The sequence below is a fragment of the Typopeltis vanoorti genome, chromosome 14 (genome assembly GCF_054136105.1).
Source record: "Typopeltis vanoorti isolate ZY-2024b chromosome 14, IOZ_Tvanoo_1.0, whole genome shotgun sequence".
In the NCBI taxonomy this organism is placed as follows: domain Eukaryota; kingdom Metazoa; phylum Arthropoda; class Arachnida; order Uropygi; family Thelyphonidae; genus Typopeltis; species Typopeltis vanoorti.
In genome coordinates this window covers 30790757-30813254 of record NC_143562.1, presented here as the reverse complement: position 1 = coordinate 30813254, position 22498 = coordinate 30790757, and the positions used below count along the sequence as shown (strand labels likewise).

At 34.3% G+C, this 22498-nt stretch overlaps 1 protein-coding gene across 1 annotated transcript in view; it reads left to right on the top strand.

The window, feature by feature from the left end:
• LOC150099336 (calcium uniporter protein, mitochondrial-like) overlaps positions 1-22498 on the top strand; it is a 203720-nt gene that overhangs the window by 156771 nt on the left and 24451 nt on the right. The window contains exon 3 of the mRNA XM_090403759.1: positions 17312-17482. Coding sequence (XP_090259885.1) covers positions 17312-17482 — 171 coding nt within the window. The remainder of the gene's footprint in view (positions 1-17311; positions 17483-22498) is intronic.

Sequence of the window (22498 nt, the reverse complement as noted above, 5' to 3'; positions counted from 1 at the left end):
CACATAATTAGTTATAATTAGTTCCTAATGCATACACATTTCCTTGCATGTTCTTATTGTTTGTTAATGCGTTATAATCTCGCTGTACAGTATTTTAAATATGGTCGATAGTACGTGGATCATGTTTAGGATTATTTAGGACCAAGACAGTAGTAATCCATCATCATTCCATCAGTGGCTTTAACAAGCACTTAAGCGCCCATAGCCTTCCAAGTATCATTGGATTTCCTAACCGTAATACGAGGATAAGGCGGTTACCCTTACACCTCTAAGTATTCTTCTCTGTAATTGCGTGTGTTCTACTGGCCGTTGTCTGTTTTGAGGGACGAAAAACCCGAGTTTCAGGGAGAAAAAATCCTCTACCTCCGTATGAGACCAGCTAACTCACCTTTAGTCTCTTTCGACTAAAGGTGAGTTAGTCGAAAGAGACTAAAGATAAAGGTTCCTCACGTCATGAACGGGAATCGAACTCGGTTCTTTCCCACCAAAGGGCTTCGTCTATACCGACTGAGCTGCGGAGGCTCAATCTCAGTAATCCAAGGACACCATATTTTTACAGTATTTTTTTTTTAATTGTATCGTAGTCATTCTGAAAGCTATGGTTTGGAGATGAAATCCTTTAAATTTTGTTTCATTTTAGACGAGGAATTATTTATTTATGCTTTGAAGTATTGTTATGATCTCGAGTCGAGCCTTTGGAACCGGCGTTGGGAACAGGACATAAAAGATATTGTATTAATTTGCATAAGTGGTTTTCACATAGATGGTTGTTTTACGCTTCTTGTGTGTGCATGCTTTTTCAATTTTATTTCCCCTTCCACCTTTTTTTTGTAATTTGCATGTCTAAAAATATAGTTTCATTCATTTTCTTGTTTTCTTTTGGGAATTTTGTACAGTATGAGTGTTGGATGTTCAGATGGTTTTAATGTTATAGATTTTTTTTACTGATTCTTATAATTATCATGATATAATCCCTCCATACATTCAGTCTGTCTTCTCTGAATCTCCCACCAATTTCTTGATATCCATTAAAAATAGTAGTCAAGTTGGGAACCATAATCCAATATTTGGCCCGACTAAAGACTGGTGTAACGGTACTCGTCTCATTACCTCCTTAATACTATAGATTAAGTTTCTTTTAATTAATCTCATGATCTGTCGAGCCTTACTACTGGTCTTACCTAAAAAAAAAAAAAAAAGATTCTAAACTTAATTTCCTTTCAATCAAAATAATGTACTCATCAACTTTCTTTAATGACTGTCAATTCAGCTTATAATCCATGTAATATCTTCTTACCGAATCGGATATACTTGCATTAGTTAATGCGTTAAACAACACGGGTTCTAACACTAAACCCTGTTGTATCCCATTCTTAGTAACCTGTCTTTGAAGATTCTCCTACTTCCTCTCGTCTATCAGTCCACCACCCGTCTCATTAGACGATCATCAGTAGGCTCTTATTCATAACGCTATCAATGGATTTGCTTAAATCCAAATAAATCACATCGTAGCCATTGCTTTTTGTCACTTTCCTTCTTGACCTCTTCATAAAACAAAGTAAACAGATTGGTCATGCCGTGCCGCGGAGTAGAATATCCTGGATACGATTGTGAATTAATTTTTCCATTACTTTGTCAATAACACTGAGAAGACTTAATTCGCCACTTTATGTGATGGCCCACCCTTATAATTGAAATAACCCTTGCCAACTTTCCATCAGAAGGTGCAGTTACTAATCTTAGCGACTCATTACAGATTATTAAAAGTGGTTTAAAATGACATACATCTGCTAACTATGAAAGGAGAGAAATCACCACTTCTTCCAACCTTATCAACTGCTGAATGATGTAAGATATCAACTATTTCCTCCTCTTCTTGTATTATGTTTGTCGGTAAATCTTGTCCTTCAAGCTGTAATTTCTCTTTTTACTAATCACTCACTATTCACATATCGACTGGAAACGGCCTGAGTTCAAATCTCGTCGTGACGAGAGGATTCTTTATGTGGGCTTTTCATTTGAAGGTGAGTCAGCCGATCTCATTACGTAGGAAGCAGGGTTTTTCCCTCCAGGCGGTTTCTCCTTCCGCATACAGACAAATCGACCATTAAAACACACAAAATTTAAAGACAAAAATACTGTTGGTGGTAGTAATGGGCGGTAGATGGCGTTGATGGTAGTTGTGTGTGTGGTGAGAGAATTAAGTAGTAGGGGAGACGGTTAGATGTGTGTAGTTGAGTGGAGTAGAGCGCCCTCCCGCGATGATTGAAGGTGTGACGTAATAATAATAATAATATACAATTGCAAAAATGTTTATTAAATTCTTATATCGTTCAAAATTGTTTCAGATTAACTGATTATGATTATTTCGGTTCTATTATCCTTATCCCCTCTTTATTTCTAAAACTTTTTTTATTAACATTCCTAGCTAGTTGTAATTCAAAGTTTGCTTTGCAATCTTTAATTAACAGTTTAGTTAATGCTAGTTTTTGCTTATATCTGTTATACATAATAATCGATTCCTTCAATGGTTTTTTCTTATAACGCATTTCTTATGGAACTTGATTATTCCTCAAGTTGACACCAGGTTTATTACGAAATTTACTTTTAGAATAAATTTAAACATTAAACTTGCGAAAGATTTTACTATCCAATTTGCATTAGTCTCTTCTATTAGATAATGTATCCCAGTCTTCTAAATTCTCTTAACATATCATCAAAAGTTAGCGTTTGAAATTCCATCCTTGATGCTTTACAGTTATCAGTCTCCTTAGTTTTAATTCTTCTTTCAAATTCAAATGATCGCTGTCACAAAGGAGTTCTAAATAATTAACATGGTCACTCATGAATTCCTTTGACGTCATTATGAAATTCAAGATCCTATCCCCCTCTAGTAGGCACTCGTACATGTTACTCCAAAAATTTATTACGGTGGCATTATCATCTTCCTAGTCGATATCTTCGATATTAAAATCAATCCCCATTACTAATCTTTACCCTTCATTGTATCTTTAAGCAATAGCAAGTAATAGTATTACTACTTCGTTCACCGTAACATAGTCCCACTCTCAGCTGTATAGATACACGCGAGTATATGTCCTTGTTGTTTCTTTCTTACGGTCAAAGAGAACTAGAATAAAAAAAAAAATACTGCAATATACAGGGTAGCCATAAAATAACTTTCCCTCTTTGGAGGCATCTGTAGCTAAAAACCAATAAGCGGAATGAGACCAAATTTATATTGAGACTTTTGAAGGCATGGGGAGATGATTTCCGCGAAAAAAAGATTTAGTAGCAAAAATCGCCAACAGGGGAAAATTTGGCGCTGGCGGAGTCGAAAACAAGCGAATAATTACATTAAAGGTAGATAAAATGGAATAATAACATAGAATAATAATAATACAGGGACCAGTACTGGTCCCTGTGTCGTCGAACACCGCAGTAGCAACGTCTGTTACTGTCTCTTCTTGCACTGCTTTCCATCCTCTGAGAGGATGGAAAGCAGTGCAGTCATTCGAATAACTGCCTGAACGTTGCCAATCCCTTTTTAAGTGGAATTGGTGGCGCTGCTGTCACGTACGCACAATAAAATTTGTATGATCCTTTTTACCTGCGTTTACAACAAATATTTGACTGCTTTCGGCTCTGCCAGCGCCAAAATTTCCCCTATCAGCGACTTTTGGTACTAAATCTTTTTTTTCGCGGAATTCATCTCCCCCTTCGAAAGTCTCAATATAAAATGTGGTATCATTCCGTATATTAGTTTTAGTTACAGATTCCTCCAAAAAAGGGAAAGTTAATTTATGGCCACCCTGTATATATGGTACTTCCAAGATGCTTCAATTTTGATTATATCTCTTTACCAATATGGACATAAACATTGCTGTATTTGATGTCAGTTAATTGAGAAGGCTGACTTAAAGTATATAAAAATTAATATTCGCGTATATTATTATTATTAAAACAACGTATTTTAATAATTATATATTGGGTTAATTGAAAGGCAAATCAACCATATATCTCATATTTAACAAAAGAGGCAATTTTGACAGAAATGAACAAAATTAATAAAGAAATTATAATAAAAAAAGCAATAAAAAAAGAAAAACTGATCAGATGTGATTCGGTTCACAAGTGAATTTAGAAGGCCATAACTTACTTGTTTGATAACATTGAGCAGACTCACGTACTATCATAGTTGGCATGATTCCAATGAGCGTAGCCTTGTCGCTTTTAAGGTAATTTACTTTTTCTTTTTATTTTTATGAGAGGAATACAAACGTCCCTAAAGTGATAAAAAACGTAACGTTTCGGAGCAAAGTAACATGTAAAAAAAAGGCTTAAAAGAAACAGAAAAAGAATCATTAAAAGCTTTAGATATTTCGATTCAGGTTTTAAAATTGTTTTCATTTTGTAACGAAAGAGCAAAATTTTATTATACTCGTAATAAAAATTACATTGAACGATGACAAAAATTTTAAACTGTTTCTCGATCTTTAAAAATGTGTCGATTCTTAGCTCGTCCGCTTCTGAAAGTTAACAAATACTCAGTGAGCTCTTTCAGTAGCCATTTGCTAACTCTTCAAGTATTTGATTTAAACAAAAGCTTCTGAAGATGTTTTGTATTTAATGGGGTTTCCCTTTGGTTTGGTATTCTTACATACATTTTTTTCCCAGCCAGAAAGATCTTCGTAGCCAGAAACACCAGAAGAATAAAATATTTACATACACGCTCGTCAATATTGCAAACGACATAAAACTGTCAATGATATTTATGGCGTCATAAATATTTTAGAGTCACGCACTGAAGTTCTTGATTGAACTTTAGAACTATTTTCATTCCTGGAGGCATTGCAGTAGGACATGGAACAATATACTTCGCAATAAAAATTATAAATGAACTTATATATATATATATATATATATATATATATGTATATACAGGGTGTTCGGGATAAATTTGACAGTTTCGTAAGGAAAAAGAAAATCTTCTTTGTATCTATTAAATTTAATGAATTGACAAAAAAACATTACAGGCAGAGTTAATTACAATACTATCAACAAGATTTACTCAAAATAACCACCATTAGCATCGATCACAGCTTCAATTCTGCTTCGGAACCTCGAACAAGCTGATGCTACAGTCTTCCTGGGAAGGGCCGCAAAAACTGTTTTAATTTTATCCATTAACTGGGCTTTTGTATTACTGGAAGTGCGATTGGTGTCTTTTTCAACTGCGCCCCATACAAAATAATCCATGGGGTTAAGGTCTGGGGAGTTTGGAGGCCAAACATTTGGACTGGTGAAGTCGTAGAAATTTTCAGACAACCATTTTTGACTTTTCCCAGAGGTGTGGCAAGGGGCCGAATCCTGCTGCCATACATATACGGCCTACCATTGGCTACCCTTGTTATCCAGGGCTTGACTACAGTTAGCAACTCCACGAACAAAGCCCGAATTCCAATGCCAGGGTTCTTCAACACCTGTTCCTGCAGATTTGCGAGGAATTCTGCTGTACGAACGCAATCAGATCGTCTGCTAGGGATCTTTCTTCTTGCTACATCCTCGTAGTCACCATTGCAAGTCTCTAGTTCATGCCTGATTGTTTTTACTGTATTCAGGGAGCATTGGGCAGCAGTCGTAATATCCTTATTTTGATGGCGGGCACGAATCATCATGATACAAGTTATTCTCTTCCATGATTCAGGTGGGTTCCAGCTATCCATCCTTTCTGACATCTTGTATATGAATGAAGAAGGGTCCAAACTTTTAAATGAAGAGAAGTGTGTGTTAATACATGTAACTTACGGAAAAATATAATTAATTATAAATATGTCAAATTTATCCCGAACACCCTGTATATATATATATATATATATATATATGGGTTACCAAGTAATTTTTTAAGCTTGGTTATTTAACTCCTAATCAATAAGCAAACAGTTAAGTTTGCTCCTGAAACATAGTTCAAGTCTAAAGATGGTACAACACCAGGGCAACTCATTGTAAAGGTGGGTAAAGATCTGATCACTATTCTTAATATTTTCCCATAATGTAAAGCACATCTCACAAAAAGATGTCTACTGCAATACATTAAGGGTGGTGTCACTACCTACACCGGTTTCAACCTTTTTTGAGGTCTCCTCAGTGAGTAGCTAGACCCTAAATACCAAGGTTTTAGTAATACCAAGATAACCAAGCTTATAAAATTATTTGGTTATCCTAATATACAATATCCCCAAGTTAAAAATTCATTTTCATCTATATCTCCTCCAGAGATTTTTATTAAAAATAAAAACACTTTGTTGCAACTTGTATAGGTAAAGTTGATAAGGCTCTGTATTGTTAGAGTCTAGCTACTCACTGAGGAGACCTCAAAAAAGGTTGAAACCGGTCTGAGTAGTGACCCCACCCATAATGTAAAGCACATCTCACTAAAAGATGTATATTACATTATGGGAAATACTAAGAATAGTGATCAGAGCTTTACCCACGTTTACAATGAGTTGCCCTCGTGTTTACCCACGTTTACAATGAGTTGCCATCTTTAGACGTGAACTATGTTTCAGGAGCAAACTTAATTGTTTGCTTACTTGAGATTAGGAGTTAAATAACCAAGCTCATAAAATTACTTGGTAACCGTAATATACAATGTCCCCAAATTAAAAAATTAATTACATATATAAATATATAAAGATACCAAGCTATTTTAAACCTGATTTTACTCCATTTCCCAAGTAAGCAAACAGACAAGCAAGTCAAGTTTGCACCTGCAAGTCTAGGTGACCCCCACACGTAGTACAAGTCAAGGCAACTCGTGGTAAAGGTGGTAGGCTCTGATCACTATTCTTAATATTTACTCTTAATATACAAAGTACATCTCCTCCAGGAGATGTACTTTGCATACAAAGTACTTTGCATCCAGGAGATGTACTTTGCATACAAAGTACATCTCCTGGAGGAGATGTACTTTGTATATTAAGAGTAAATATTAAGAATAGTGATCAGAGCCTACCACCTTTACCACGAGTTGCCTTGACTTGTACTACGTGTGGGATCACCTAGACTTGCAATACTTGCAAGTGCAAACTTGACTTGCTTGTCTGTTTGTTTACTTGGGAAATCTTCTCCAGGAGATGTGCTTTGCATTAAGAGTAAATATTAAGAATAGTGATCAGAGCTTACACCTTTACTACGAGTTGCCTTGACTTGCACTACCTGTGGGGTTACCTAGACTTGCAATACTTGCAGGTACAAACTTGACTTACTTGTCTGTCAGCTTACTTGGGAAATGGAGTAAAACCAGGTTTAAAATAGCTTGGTATTTTTAACATTTATTATACCAAAGGTAAAATACTTTCTACACACAAACACACATATATATATATATTTTTTTTTAGAGAATAAATTTTAAATGACTTTAAACCGAGATAAAATATTAAATTTTAATGATAATGATACAACTAGTTTCAGCCTTTTACAGCCTTCTTCAGGTATCCACTAAAGGTAGAACACAGTAATAAAAATTGAAGTTACAAAAAACTGAGAATTACAGGCAAAAAATGCAATACATAATTGACACAAAAACGTTGTATTTTTCAAGTCGTTCTATCTAACGTGCTATTGTTTGTTGTATGCGTGCTTGCAGGTTCTAAAAGGGAAACCTTTTAGGGTTCTAAAAGGGAAACTAAACCGGTCTGGGTAGTGACATAATGTAGAACAGTAATACAGCTCTTAGGAGTTAAGCTCACATTATGGGTAAATACCAAGAATGGTGATAGGAGCTTGCTCCACCCTTGCTATGAGTTGCCTCAGTTTGCACTACCAAATGGATCAGGTGTTGCACTATCCAGGTATTTGCTTTCGCTTGGAATCGCCAAACTTTATATAGTTTCTATATTCGGCATGAAACTCTTTGAGTTTCTTATTCGGCTAAGAAACAATATGGGATGTAATATCCCTTAACTTAAATAAGCTCATGTCGCCGAATTGAAGCCTTTGGCTCTTCATATAATTAATAAAAAGAAAATGTTCAATATGTGAACGTAATGTAAGTCTGAGTGATAGGAACTGTTCGATTATTTTTCACAAAATTGTACAGTGGACAAACGAACGATGAAATATAGATAGGAATTATCTCCAGAGATATGATGAAAACAATGTTAAATAATTAAAAACAGAAATTCATCTGGAATTAATAATGCAATAGTAAAATTTTGTAAAAAAACTGACAAAAGAAAACCATAAAATTTTCGAGGTATTAAGATTTTAAGTTTTAAAATAAGTAACAAAGATAACTGTACATAGCAAGATAAAAAATTTCGGATATATTAAGCAGATAAACTCACAGAAAAAAAGTATATCACTTACGCAGCTTATTATGCAAAATATTTGGTCACGTGCGTCATCACGTGTTCTACGTGTTCAACTATTTAATAATGCCTTGGTCAATAATGGTCAATTGATGGTCACAATGGGCAAAACAAAGAATCTTTGGAGTTCGATAAACGGCTTATTGTGGGTGCTTGATTGGCTGGATACAGCAGAGCTGACTGCTTTCTCAAAATGTGAGATATCCTGGGTGTTTAATCAGTGGAAAAATAATCTGCATTCCTTGTCTAAGAGGCGTAACTGTGGTCCTAAGACAGTCTGTCAGCAAAGAGATCGTCTTCGTCTGAGAAGGCTTGTACAGATAAATTTAATGAAGTATTTAATGAAGGCTGTTCCCTATCCACATCTCACCGACTATGCGTAGGGAATTGATGAGCATCGGTATTTGCAGTCGCATGCCTATACGCAAAATAAAAGTTTCTAATTCAGTGACCGATATGTGTCTAGTAGATCCCTTGTAATAAAAAAAGAACCCAGAGGGCTACTCACTCGGTCCTGTGCTGTTTAATATTGTATGGGTGATATAAAAATATCAGTACGGTATATTAATAACCAGATGTAAAATTAAATTAAAATAAACGAATTTCCTATGTAAGATGATATATCGGACGGACACACACACACACACACACACACACACACACACACACACACACACACACACACACACACACACACACACACACACACACACACACACCTGTATGCAACTCAAGGAAGAAGAGGTTCGCACATGGACCGACTGCTGTTAAACAGCTACAGGTCAAGGCATTTATGCATTTGAAGGAAAATGGAAGAGGGGGAGGGTATTGTACAAAAGGCAGAAATAGACCATTTGTTTGATGAAGAGTATCATGAGATAGTGAGAGATGGTCGCTAACTAGCCTTTGGAGAGGATCCAATTTTTAGGGAGAGTTTTGGCGAACTACTCTAGATATGGTATAGCATTCAACTGTTATAGAAGAGGAAGAGAATGGATTTTATTTAAACTGAGCAAGCCATAGATAACGATGTGTTTTCACCACAAGAAAAGAAGGAACAGAATCCTGAAGTCCTTCAACGACTAAGCACTGTTTAAAGTAATCGAAATTGTGTGCATAAAGATAAAATTTAATCAGTCATAAGTAATAATTTATGTACTATAAAACAGTCACAGACTGAATGACGTTATATATATAACGCAAATTCTTATCAGGATAAATCTTATCTCTTATTATCTGTACAGTTACTTTTTTCAAAATAACTTGAAACCGAAAGTTACTTTGAGCACGTTTTTTTTTGTTTACCCCCCCCCCCCCCGATATGTAGCAAATCAAGTGCGGTTATTTTAGAAAACTGAAATGATTTAAGAAATAATTTTAAAATATTTCACCGTCCTTTCAGATGAATACTACGGCTCTAATTGAGGCTAAAAAAATAAAAAAGGTAAGAGAAAAACAGCAATCCTTTTTACTTTTATTTTTAGAAGACTTGTTAGTAAATTGCAACTGATAGTTTTGGTCTTGCTTAGCTGTAATCCCTGATAATCTACGCTCATAAAAATAAACTGGATTTTTAAGCCTCTAGAAGAACTAGCGGCAAAAAAAAAAAAAAAAATGCATTTAATTCCCTCACATGGTAAAATATTCAAACCTGTTTAAATATCACTGTTATCGATATACTTTTTTGCATTCTACTGAATAACAGCCACTTCGTTATTTTTCATAAGGAAATATAAGGCAATAAGGACTAGTATGTTTGACGCATGCACCAATGTCTGTATTTACGCTTGTACTTCTGTGTATCGTTTGGACGAGTAAGAATTATTAGTGGTGGCGCTGCTAGCACGTAGTGAGAAGGTTGTAATTAGTCCTGCAATGAACGATAAATATTCGGTGCCTTCTTCAAGTTCTACTAAAAAAAAAATCGACTACCGCTAAACGTTCCTATTCGAAAAGAAATCATAGCAATAAAAGAAGTAATAATAATAAAAAAAATCATGGAAATAATTCAAGATAATCATAAACAGCGTTCTTAGCAACAGCAGTGTTATTTAGTGACTACAGTTATACTTTATTATTACAACAAAGGAATATGGAGCCATTCTAGCTTTAAATTCGGTATAGTTTATCGAATTTTTCAACTCTTAGAAACGGGGCGAATTTTAATAAAGAACCTAAACACTAAATTTAATTAAATCCAACCCGTCATAGCGTAGTTATTGCTTCATTCATTTTGTCAGATTTTCAGGATATGTTTTAACTTAGGCAAACATTCCGAAGGCCTACCACTTTCAAGCTTGTAAAATATGTTTATTGGTTTATGTTCTTGTAAATATGCAGTTGCATTTTATGTAATAAATGCCAGCATTTGTTTAATTTCCCCCCCACCACCACCACCCCAGCTTAATATATAGTGAATCGAGATGCTGCTTTAGAATTACTGCCAAAGCCAAAAAAAAAAAAAAAAAGCCCCGAGGCAACTGTGTTATGCCTTTTATTTGCATGTACAGTATTCTTTTGGCTGGATTGTCTATTTTACCGGACAAAGCCAGCATTTGTTTAAGCGCCTCCATAGCGCAATTAGAAGAACATGGTATGTTGCGCCCTTCGATAGGAAAAGGCCTAAGTTCGATCCTCGTCATGACGAGAGGAATTTTTATATGGATTTTCAATCGAAGGTGAGTTAGCCGATCTCCTACGGAGGTAGCAGAGTTTTTTTTTCTCCCGGAAACTCGGGTTTTTCATTCCGCATACAGAAAAATCGGCCCTTTAGAACACACGCAATTTACAGACAAAAAAAATACTAGCTCTGGTAGTGGCCAGTAGATGGCGCTGATGTTGATGATTGGTGGTAGATGTTCGGTGTAGTAGTGGAGACGGAGAGTTGTGCAATAAGTGTCCTCCCGCGATGAGTCTTCGGACTCTTTGGAGGTGTCACGAATAATAATAATCCCCCACCACCACCACCCAGCTTAATATATAGTGAATCGAGATGCTGCTTTAGAATTACTGCCAAAGCCAAAAAAAAAAAAAAAAAAGCCCCGAGGCAACTGTGTTATGCCTTTTATTTGCATGTACAGTATTCTTTTGGCTGGATTGTCTATTTTGCGGGACAAAGTTTCCGGAAGCTGTGTGTGTGTGTGGGGGGGAGAATAGATTTCTCGCGTTCCAAATAGGATTTGAATCCAGGTTTTTCAAGTTAAAACCTGGATTCAAAAAAAAAACAAACAGTACTCTTGCGACAGGAGTACTGTTTTTTTTTGTTTTGTTTTTTTTTGGAAGGAAACAAAATTATTCAGCGCATGTGTCAAGGTTATTGCGAAAGTATTTTTGGCAATAACTTGAATTAAAAAACATTTTGTTTTAGAATACCCAATAATTAGTTAAGATCCCAAATGCCAAATTTTGATACAAAAATTCTATTGTTATACACAAAAGTGCTCAAACATGTTTTTTTTTCCTCTTTTATTATTATTTTTTCACTGCGTTCTTCTGCACACAAAATGAGAAATGCACGGAACGTTTGGTGCCTCGAAGAAACTTATTTTGAATATGAAAAGAAACAACAACTACAAAGGAAAAAAGTCCAGCACCCCTATTCCGTATGTACTATCAGTACACAAAAGCGAGTGGCGCTTCTGTATAATAGATTATTTTTATCGAGTTGGGATGTCACGGGGCTGATTTCATTTTTCATTCTCTCGGCACCAACGGTAGACGAATGTCGTGATTCTCATTGGACGTCACACCTCGAAAACTTATCGTGTTCATCATTGAATTATCTTGAAAGAATGAAAGATTGTTAAGATAGAGACAGCTCCCCCCCCCCCCCCTTTGCTTCTTTCGTTTAACCAAGGAATAAAAACAATAATTTAAAACCAAACGACAGTAAATGTAGATGTTGTCGTTGCAATACCGATGTCCACACACACACACCCACACACACACACACACACAGAATGTCTGTTTTTATTTGCGGTATTGATGTTAATAGTAATAATAATCAATGGCGGCTCGTGGTTTGAAATCGTGGGGGTGCTGCAACTTTCGAAATATACATACACACTGTAAGTACGGTGTATACGTGTTTGGATAAAATATCAAAATTATGGTAAAAATTAAAAAAAAATAAACATGAAAAAATATTGTTTATTATCGATAAAATTATACAGTTTAGTATAATTCAAAATTACTTAAAAATAAAATCCATTATCATAACCCCAATAATGTTCTAAAATAAAAACTATAACAAATGTTGTCTTTAACTGTAATGTCCAAATATTTAAAGAGACGGAGTAAACACGATAAGCACTACGAACACTCTACTACTGGCGCAAACTGCATATAAACAACAGTGGAACTGCGCGACGGACAGTGCTGCATTACGCCAATAGCTCGCATCTCACTTTGATGTGCATATGCTTGCAATATGACATTGTAGTAATATGACATTATGGTAAACACAGTGCTGCTAGCGTCCTTCGACCTCCTAAGTGCTACAAGATGGATTTTTATTATATTTTATACAAAATAATAGAATCGTATAGGATTGTTGATGATAAAATTAAATATTACAAGCAAATATTAATAAATATATTTATATATCGAGAAACATTGGGGGTGCTGCAGTTCCCCTGTGCCTATGCACGAGCCGCCCCTGATAATAATACAATTTATTAACATGCAATTAGAAAACGCTTCATATTTTACTATTGCATAAATACCGTTTACAACGAAGTAAATACTTATTATGAAAAGAAATCATCAAACTTTTTTTCGATTTAAAACGCATCGGGAAAAAATTTTTTTTTTTCCTGTGCGCTTTCCAGGAACAGTTATTTTATTTTATTTTATTTTTCCAGTATTTTATCGCATACGTTCACATTTTGCACTTAGGGTATATGTTCAATGACTGATTAATAGAATAAAGAAAACGCCACTGGAATACCACTTAGCGGGATGCTGGGCAGCCACTTGCAGACAACTGAAAATTGGAAAAAGAGAGAGAACCAGTAGCAGAAAATAATATGCGAATTTATTAATAATTAACATTTTATAAATGCTTTTTTGGTTATTTTTAATGTAATATATTAAAATAGTCTCTTTGTGGCACACAATTAAAATTTTCCTTAGTTAATACGATATGCAATAGCGTTCATTTGAATATAATAATGATTAAGAAATTAGTTAATATTTTATCATTTATTTAAATGTAAAATCATTATCGATTGTCAAAGTGATACATAGCATAATAAGGTCATTTTAATACGCTAATTTAATCAGCTACTAATAAAATAAACATTACCCGACTAACTGAGATCCTTTCCCAGCAGTTCTCGATGATATAATTTAAATTTTAGAGCTATAGTGTGCAGTCTGACACTTTATAATTCCGATCTAATTATCAGATATAATGAAAGGTGGTTAGTTCGTCTTTGATATTGATTTACTTGTCTCTATGTCTGCTGCAGCGAGCGTACTAACAAGATTCTAGCTTGTTAGTACGCTCTAGTCAGACAACAAAATACATGCAGACGATATCGAAGCGTGCGCATGCGTATAGTGTTACTATGACGTATATTTACAATTATTGATATGAGTTTTAAGCGTTTCGGGAATTATCTATGGAGTGCAGACTTTTGAGCATACTTGGTAGCAGTAATTTTAGATAAACGAAATAAGGGAACTTTAGGAACAGTTATTATTATTATTATTATTATTATTATTATTATTATTATTATTATTATTATTATTATTATTATTATTATTATTATAACTACAATCTACTCAGGTTGAAACCATTACAATCACTCAGGTTGAAACAATTATTATTATTATTATTATTATTATTATTATTATTATTATTATTATTATTATTATAACTACAATCTACTCAGGTTGAAACCATTACAATCACTCAAGTTGAAACAATACGATACCTTGGAGTTTACTTCGATGCAGATATGAACTGGAATAGCCACATAAACCATCTACACAACAAACTCCGAACAATAAGTGGCAAACTCGACAGGTTAAAAGACATAGTTCCCACACGCCTAAAAACACTAATATACAAAGCACTATGCCAAAATATACTAAGATACGCTATAACAACGTATGCTTTCTGTGCAAATTACAAATTAAATTCTTTACAAATTAAATAGATTAATGTCGCTACAGTACAAAATGATAAAACTGATCTTTTGGGATCAAAGAGAAAATAATGACTTTATATATACTGCAATGTCAGAACACAAAATACTGACAGCAAAACATTTATGTCACTATGCAGCTGTGCTAAAACATAGCAAAGCTGCATAGTGACATAGCGAAACTTCTACATCCCAGACATAATAAACAAATTACCTTTTGAATACAGAAACCTTACAAACTACAATAGCCTGAAAAGAGCTCTAAGGACATACTATGAACAAGAAACACGCACCCAAAATACCATACAAACTTAGTGAAACACAATATATTCGTTCAGGCTTCCAGTTCAGCGACGCATCAATACATTCAAAGTTATTGTGTGCGTGCGTGCGCGCGCGCGCGCGCGAATTTCTCAATCATAGATTTCGTAGCTTCCCAACACAGCAAAAAAAAACAAAACAATAAATAATAACCAACTGGTGTCATCCTCAGATAAGCTTACATATAAGCTTCGAGAATGAAAGCAGAGAAATTAGTTCTCATCCAAGATGTATCATATGTAACCAAATGCATGTAATGTACGTATCACATGTAAACCAATGTATGTAATGTAAGTATCATATGTAATCAAATGTAAGTAATGTATCATATGTAATCAAATGTAAGTAATGTATCATATGTAATCAAATGTATGTAATAACTGTAACAAAAGTATGCAATATAGAGTGATTATATCCATTGATATTGTATATATAGAGTGTAAAATTGCAAAGAAACACCTGTAATAATCATCATTATAAATATTATAATAATATACGTTGTAAACAGTTATTGTTATTATTATTATTTAAAAAACTTTATGTACGAGAAAGTATTTGTTATGCATAATTGTGTTCCTATAATGTATGTAATTTATCTGAGAAATAATAAAAATGTTAAAAAAAATATATTATTATTATTATTATTATGAAGTTAATTTTCGAAGCTCTTAAAACTTAACAGCATTTTTAGGTGTTTATCCTGTTTTTTTAAGCAACATTTTTGGAATTATTATTATTATTTTGAAATTGCTCCTGAATTTTTATAATTCGTAGTTTGTTAGATTATTTTTATTTTCTAGCTTCTATGTTTTAGTCAGAAAACAAAATACATGCAGACGATGTCGAAGCGTGCGCATGCGTATAGTATTACTATGGCATACATGAAAACCTCGCTTAACGCGATTGGTTAACCCATCAATTAATGCGCGCTAAGCGAAATCGCGTTAAGTGAATACAATAAACAATAGGAATGATTATAATTCATCCATCAGTTAGCGTAAATTTTGGGGAAAAAATACAGTATAAGCTATATTAGAGGATAAAATCACCAAAGTTAATAAAATTCAATTGCTTAAATTTTTATTTAATGTCTAAACATTTGATCGAGCTACTTTTTTCCAAAACAATTAAGTAAAGATGTTTGAATTGTACTCGACTTTTTCATCTTGCCAAGCAATTTGCGATAGCTGGCAATCGCTTTATCAAGATTTCGGCGGATTTCGAAGCTTCGTTCCATATCAGGATCAGCATCAAAGAAACTTTCCTTAGCATGCTCAAAGTTAAACAATTGAAAACTTTACTCGCAGTAAAGTTTTCACATTCTTCTTGAAATTTGGTCTCTTTCAATGAGGTAAAAATATTGAGAGCTTTTGTCTGCATATTCCTTGTACTAAGAGGTATTCTTTTTTGGTTATAATCAATAATCCAGAGAAGACGCTCCATCTCGATCATTAAATGGCTTCTATTTCGGGTGATCTGCATGCTTAAAGAAGCAGTAGCAACCTTTCCTTGTTCTTTGTATTCTTTGCTCTTATTTAATATAGTCCAAACTGTAGACTCGCTGTATCCCAGGTCCTCTACAATCATTATGTTACTAGCGAGATTTTTATGTCTCTTAATGACTTCCAGCTTTTCCGCTCGCTGCAGATTGGCAACAAAAAATTTCGTGTAACGTAAAATTTCGCATAACATATAAAATCGCGCCTTAACTGATTAATTACTCGCTTAAAGCGGGAAATAGTATCATTTCACGCAATCGCGCTAACTGATTATCGCGCATATCGAATTCGCGTTAAGCAAGGTTTTCCTGTATATTTAAAGTATGTATATATATCACCTAACTTAATAATAGCCCCAAAATTTCTCTTATATTTAGTGCTAAGTTGCTACTAAATATCACATCTTTGCAAATGATATTGAGATCGACGTGTGGCACTAAGAGCGATAGACTTAGAGGATTAAATTGAGCCTCTTTCAAAATAAGTCCCAACTGTAACAAAACACTTTGGCCTATGTTTTGCGTGCTGCTTTTAATATTTTGCTATTTCTATTTCTTAATTCTTGACATGCCTTTTTTGAAACTAAATGCATCCTCGGTGCTTAATGATTTCAGATATCGTAAAATTCAGCGCGAAAAAGAAAACAGTACATGCAGATTGGCGCTAAAAGCGACCTCTGTATTAATTTGTCTAAACCTTTGCTGTGAAAACAATGAGTGCTGCGCTGACATTGCAATATACACCGTCTAAATATGGTATTAAATGCATAGCCTCTTGTTCATTAAATAACATTTCTTATAAACAAAGAACACAGCTGTTCAAAAATGTTCGACTTGAATTGTTCAGATAATGCTGAATTTAAAAAAAAAATAAATAAATAAAAAAAAAAAATATATATATATATATATTAAAATGTGCATATACTTATCCTTTGTATATTGTCTAAATGCTGTTATTGCTTTCACAGAGGTGACCGTGACGTACCACCATGGCCTTCCCATCATAGTAGTCCCTCTACCCTCGAGGAGGGAAAAGTGCTGCTTCACACTTCGACCAGTAAGCAGTACAGTAGGAGATTTCCTAAGGAACATCCAAGACGAAGACAAGGGAATAGACTTTCTTCATGTACAGACTATAGGTAAGGATTAAGTAAAGTTATTTAAAAAAAAAAAAAATTGGGAATAAATATTTCAATAAATTACTAACTTGTTCCAACCTTTAAGTTTGGATAAATAAATAAATATGAATACTGTGCGACCACAGATGCGAGATCCCTCGACACTTTTGCGTATGACAGAAGGCGAATCCATTCCGATAATAGGGTATCAATGCGTTTCGTGGGAGGATGAGTTTTTATTATTGTACGTGGGAAAATTATCTTTTCTTTTATGAAAATTCTGGTTTTTAAAGTGGTAACTATTTTGCTTGTACAACAGTCGGAAAATTATACATATAAAGCACGTAATTTTGCGTGTTATTCGCCCCCCCCCCGAGTTCCGGACTGGTAGGCCGGTTCTCCTTGAATTCTGATGACTCTAATTTTGAAAACTTGAAAGGGGGGTTCCGTCCCCCTGGCGCCCAACCCTGCTGTTTTTCTCTCGTAATCAATTGGAGAAAACACGTGATTAATGGGGATGGGGGATGCGCTTGTAGTAGATTATGTAGATTAGCTTCCAGAGATGGAACTATGGAGAGACTGGGACTATGGAGGTACCATATGATAATCATAATGAATTAAGTCTAACTCAGTATGAGCACTTAAGCCTATTTTACCGTAAATTTGCTCTTACTTCCGATGTAGATTTCTTTTTCTTATCATTATGAAATAAAATCTTAAGCTGAAACTTATTACCACTTTAAGAAGAGGCTAGAATAATTTAAAACTCCTTTAATTGAATCTATTTTTATTTTAAAGATTCAGTTGTTTTTTACACAAATGTTAGTTACACAAATGAATCGTGCTTATATATATATATATATATATATATATATATATATATATATATATATATACTATATATATATATATATATATATATATATATATATATAAATCAGCTAACGCCTTTTTTTTATTCCCGTATACGGGGAGTAGGCGAGGCCATTTAGCCCTATCTAACGTTTGGAGACTGAGTGGGCAGTTCAATCTCTACTGGTACTAATCAAAGATAGCTGGTCCAAGGCTATCACTAATTAAGCACTACGCAGTGAAGAGAGACGGCTCAAATGTGCCGCCATCTCGTGGTCCCCTAACCCTATCACAATATATTTAATGTCTGAAATAATGTGGGTTCTACGGTCGATTTTCTTGAGCTTACCGGACGAAAAATCCGAGTTTCCGGGAAGAAAAACCAGCTTGCCCGTGCCAGAGATCGACTAACGCGGGAACCGGTCGAAAAAAGGCTTAGAAAAATTTCCTCTAATCGGCGACTAGACTCGAATCCAAGTCTTCTTTCATGCAGCTAAGCGCCGTGGTGTGCAAACGCCACATCCACTGAGCTACACAGGCTCATATATGTATATATATATATATATATATATATATATATATATATATATATATATATATATATATATATATATATATATATATATATATATATATATATATATATATATATATATATATATATATATATATATATATATATATATATATATATATATATATATATATATATATATATATATATATATATATACATATATGTTTCGACCTTATTAAATAAAAATCTCTGGAGGAGATATAAATGTAGAAAGTATTTTACCTTGGGTATAATAAATGTTAAAAATACCAAGCAATTTTAAACCTGGTTTTTATTTTTAACATTTATAACTTGTTCTGGTAAAATACTTATAAGCTCTGTATTACTAAAATCTTGGTATTTCTAGCCTGGCTCCCACTGATGAGACCTCAATAAAGGTCGAAACCAGTCTTGGTAGTGGCCTCTTGCCTTTAATACAAAACATCATACACCCCCTCCTTGGAGATGCGTTTTGGCATTAAGGGTAAATATTAAGATTAGTGATCGGAGCTTATGCCACCTTTACCACGAGTTGCCTTGGTCTTGCACTACCTGTAGGATCAGCTAGACTTGCATCACTTGCAGGCGCAAACTTGACGTGTTTGTCTGTTTGCTTACTTGGGAAATGGAGTAAAACCAGGTTTAAAATTTCTTGGTATCTTTAACATTTATTATACCCAAGGTAAAATACTTTCTACACATATATATATATATATATATATATATATATATATATATATATAACATTCAAACATTGCATTAAAAATCCTGACAATAATCTAGATATTCGAATACTTAAAAGCTAAAAGCTGATGATGAGCATGAAGGGTGGAACGAAAAGAAATGGATTTTTTTTTTGATAAAAGAAAAGAATCACGCAGATTGTAAAGGCTGCTGTTATAATAGAAGCAAGGCACGATATCTCAACATTCTACTGGAGCTTTTAAACTCCTCTTTCTCTCTTTGTGTGTGTGTGTGTGATATTTACAAACCGGCAGTGTAAATGGCGAAATCATACTCTTTTCTAAATCCCACAACGTCGTACAAGCAATCACTCAAAACGAGCTCCCCCTCTTCAATACACATTGTGATTCGGGATGTGCGTGACAGGCACAACTGCGGTAATCTTCTGTCCTCTTACTTCCTGCACGGAGTCTTTTCCACCCATCAATAGACACTTAACGTCATTAAGGCTTATTCTTAGTGCGTTGTGCTGTCTTTCTGCACATGGAAGCCATTCTCTCTCTCTCTCTCTCCCTCTCTCTCTCTCTCTCTCTCTCTCTCTCTCTCTCTCTCTCTCTCTCTCTCTTTCTCTCTCTCTCTCTCTTTTCATTCAATGGAAAGTATAGAGAAAATGTTGTCTTACACCTCATATTTCATCTGTCTTTCGGAAACGACTCCGGAAAATGCTTCTCCAGTCTGTCAACCGAAAACAAAGGGTTTCTGTTTAATAATATCAGATAAAAGGTTGAAGTATTTATTGTCACTCGTCCATTGATGAGCTTAACTTTATGTTTTTTTTTATCTTCAAAGAATAGCATTTTTGAATAGTTTTTGCTTTCAAAACTAAAACAAACTCAAAAAAATAAATAAAATAAAAATTGCCAGAAAGAAGCAGTTCCGCCTCACATCTAAGTTCTAAACTAAACGACATCCTTGGTGTAAAATATCCTTAGGCTACTCTTCCTTGCTTGCTATCAGTTCATCTCGTGAATACCTTTGCCCCACCTTTATATCTCAGTGCAGTAATGACGATACTTGGAATGATACTCAGGTTATCTTTCCTTGAGACTACTAACATTGCCTGGCAGTGCCAGCTCTGAACACGAGAACCTACACAGAAAATTATTTGTTTTCTTACAGGAAATAAAAGTTTTCATTCGCTCAGGCTATATCACACTTTCTTTTTAGCATATTTCTGTACCCTCAAGAAATGTCTAGCAATCTTAATGGAACGTTACTCTGTTGTTATTCAAAATTTTCTTTGCGCCACATACGCATAAAATTTTACTGAGTTCATTTTATGTTGTATACCTAAAGTGGAAAGAGGAATTCAAAGAAAATTAAGAACATCTAGAAAGTATTTTGATTAAAACTCAACTGGATTCATTATATTTCGAGATCATCAGCCAACTCTGTTTGTGATGGTGATTTGCACCTCCGTAGCACAGTTACGGAGAGGACGATACAATTGATTATTCATGTTCGAATGTTAGAAAGTCATAATGTTAGAAATCTTTATGAGGACTTTTTAAACTGAAAAAGGGATTAGAAGATCACACACAAGTTGCGAATCCATCGAGGATCCAGTAATAGTAAAATTTGTTCTCTGAAGATTAATCGTTAATTTAAAATTAAGGGGATATTAAATCCCACATTGTTTCTAAACCGAATAAGAAACTCAAAGATCGGAATCAAAGCGTTTCATGCCGAATATAGTAAACTATAAAAGTATCGACGACTACTAGCGTAAGCTAAAGCATGTAGTACATAGTACTTAGTACAAACTAGGGAAACTCGTAGCAAAGGTGGATAAAGTCTGATCACTATTCTTAGTATTTCCCATAATCTAAAACACATCTCCTATGAGATGTATGATGTTATACATTATGGTGGGAGGTCACTACCCAGAGCGGTTTCGATTTTTATTGAGATCTCATCAGTGAGTAGCTAGACCAAATCAATCTCTTAATCGTTAATATATCAGTAATCTGTTAAAGAACTGTCAGTCCTATATAGTCATCTTTATCGATGTTTTGTTAATTTATTTGTTCTCTAAATTCTGCTAGAGAACAAGTTTAGAGAGCAAAATAAAAGCAATTTATGGACTCCAAAAATACTCTGTATTGTGCAAATAAGGATTAAATCTTTCCGTAGGAAGTTTCAATACAAACGTACTTGAATAAATTAAATAATGCTTTTTTTTTTACAAATGCTAAATATATTACGATTGAAAAGTTTTTATTTTTATTATTTTTCACAAGGTTTTATTGTCCACTACTTTGAACAAATCTGAAGCTATGCTACGATTGATTCCACAAGTTCTTATTTTATTTCAGGGATAATTCGCGATGACACGGCTCGTTATATTTTTTCAAGAAGTTGAAATCACACAACTGATCACAGCTCTGTCTCCTGCAGAAACGTGAAATGCTAGGGAATATGCTCTCTAAGAGAAATCCTTGTGCTCCAATTTGAAAAGGGCTTTATTATTATTGATGTTTTATATTTCGTTCTCCGAGCTGACGGTTTCAACCAAAATCGATAGCGAAGAAAGTACATAAGGCTGACAAACAGGAGAGATGAAGCCACTAAAAGTGGCCACATCATTGCTATTATCAAGTACAGTTGTAAAGGCGAAGTGTATTCAATTTTTTTAATGTCAATCCAACCCACGAAAGATTATAAACCTACAGTACATTAGTATTAGTATTGTAGGTGAGCTAAAAGCTAGATGATCAGAAATTCTTGCTCTAAAGACACCAAAACTGACATTTTTCGAGCCATATTAGTAAAGAGTACTTTGACCGTAGTCGAAATGAGAAATTGGAATATTCATGTGTAAAACATCTTTCTTTGCTCGCTGCAGTAGTAAGGCAATGTTCATATAAAAAACACGCAGAAATTGT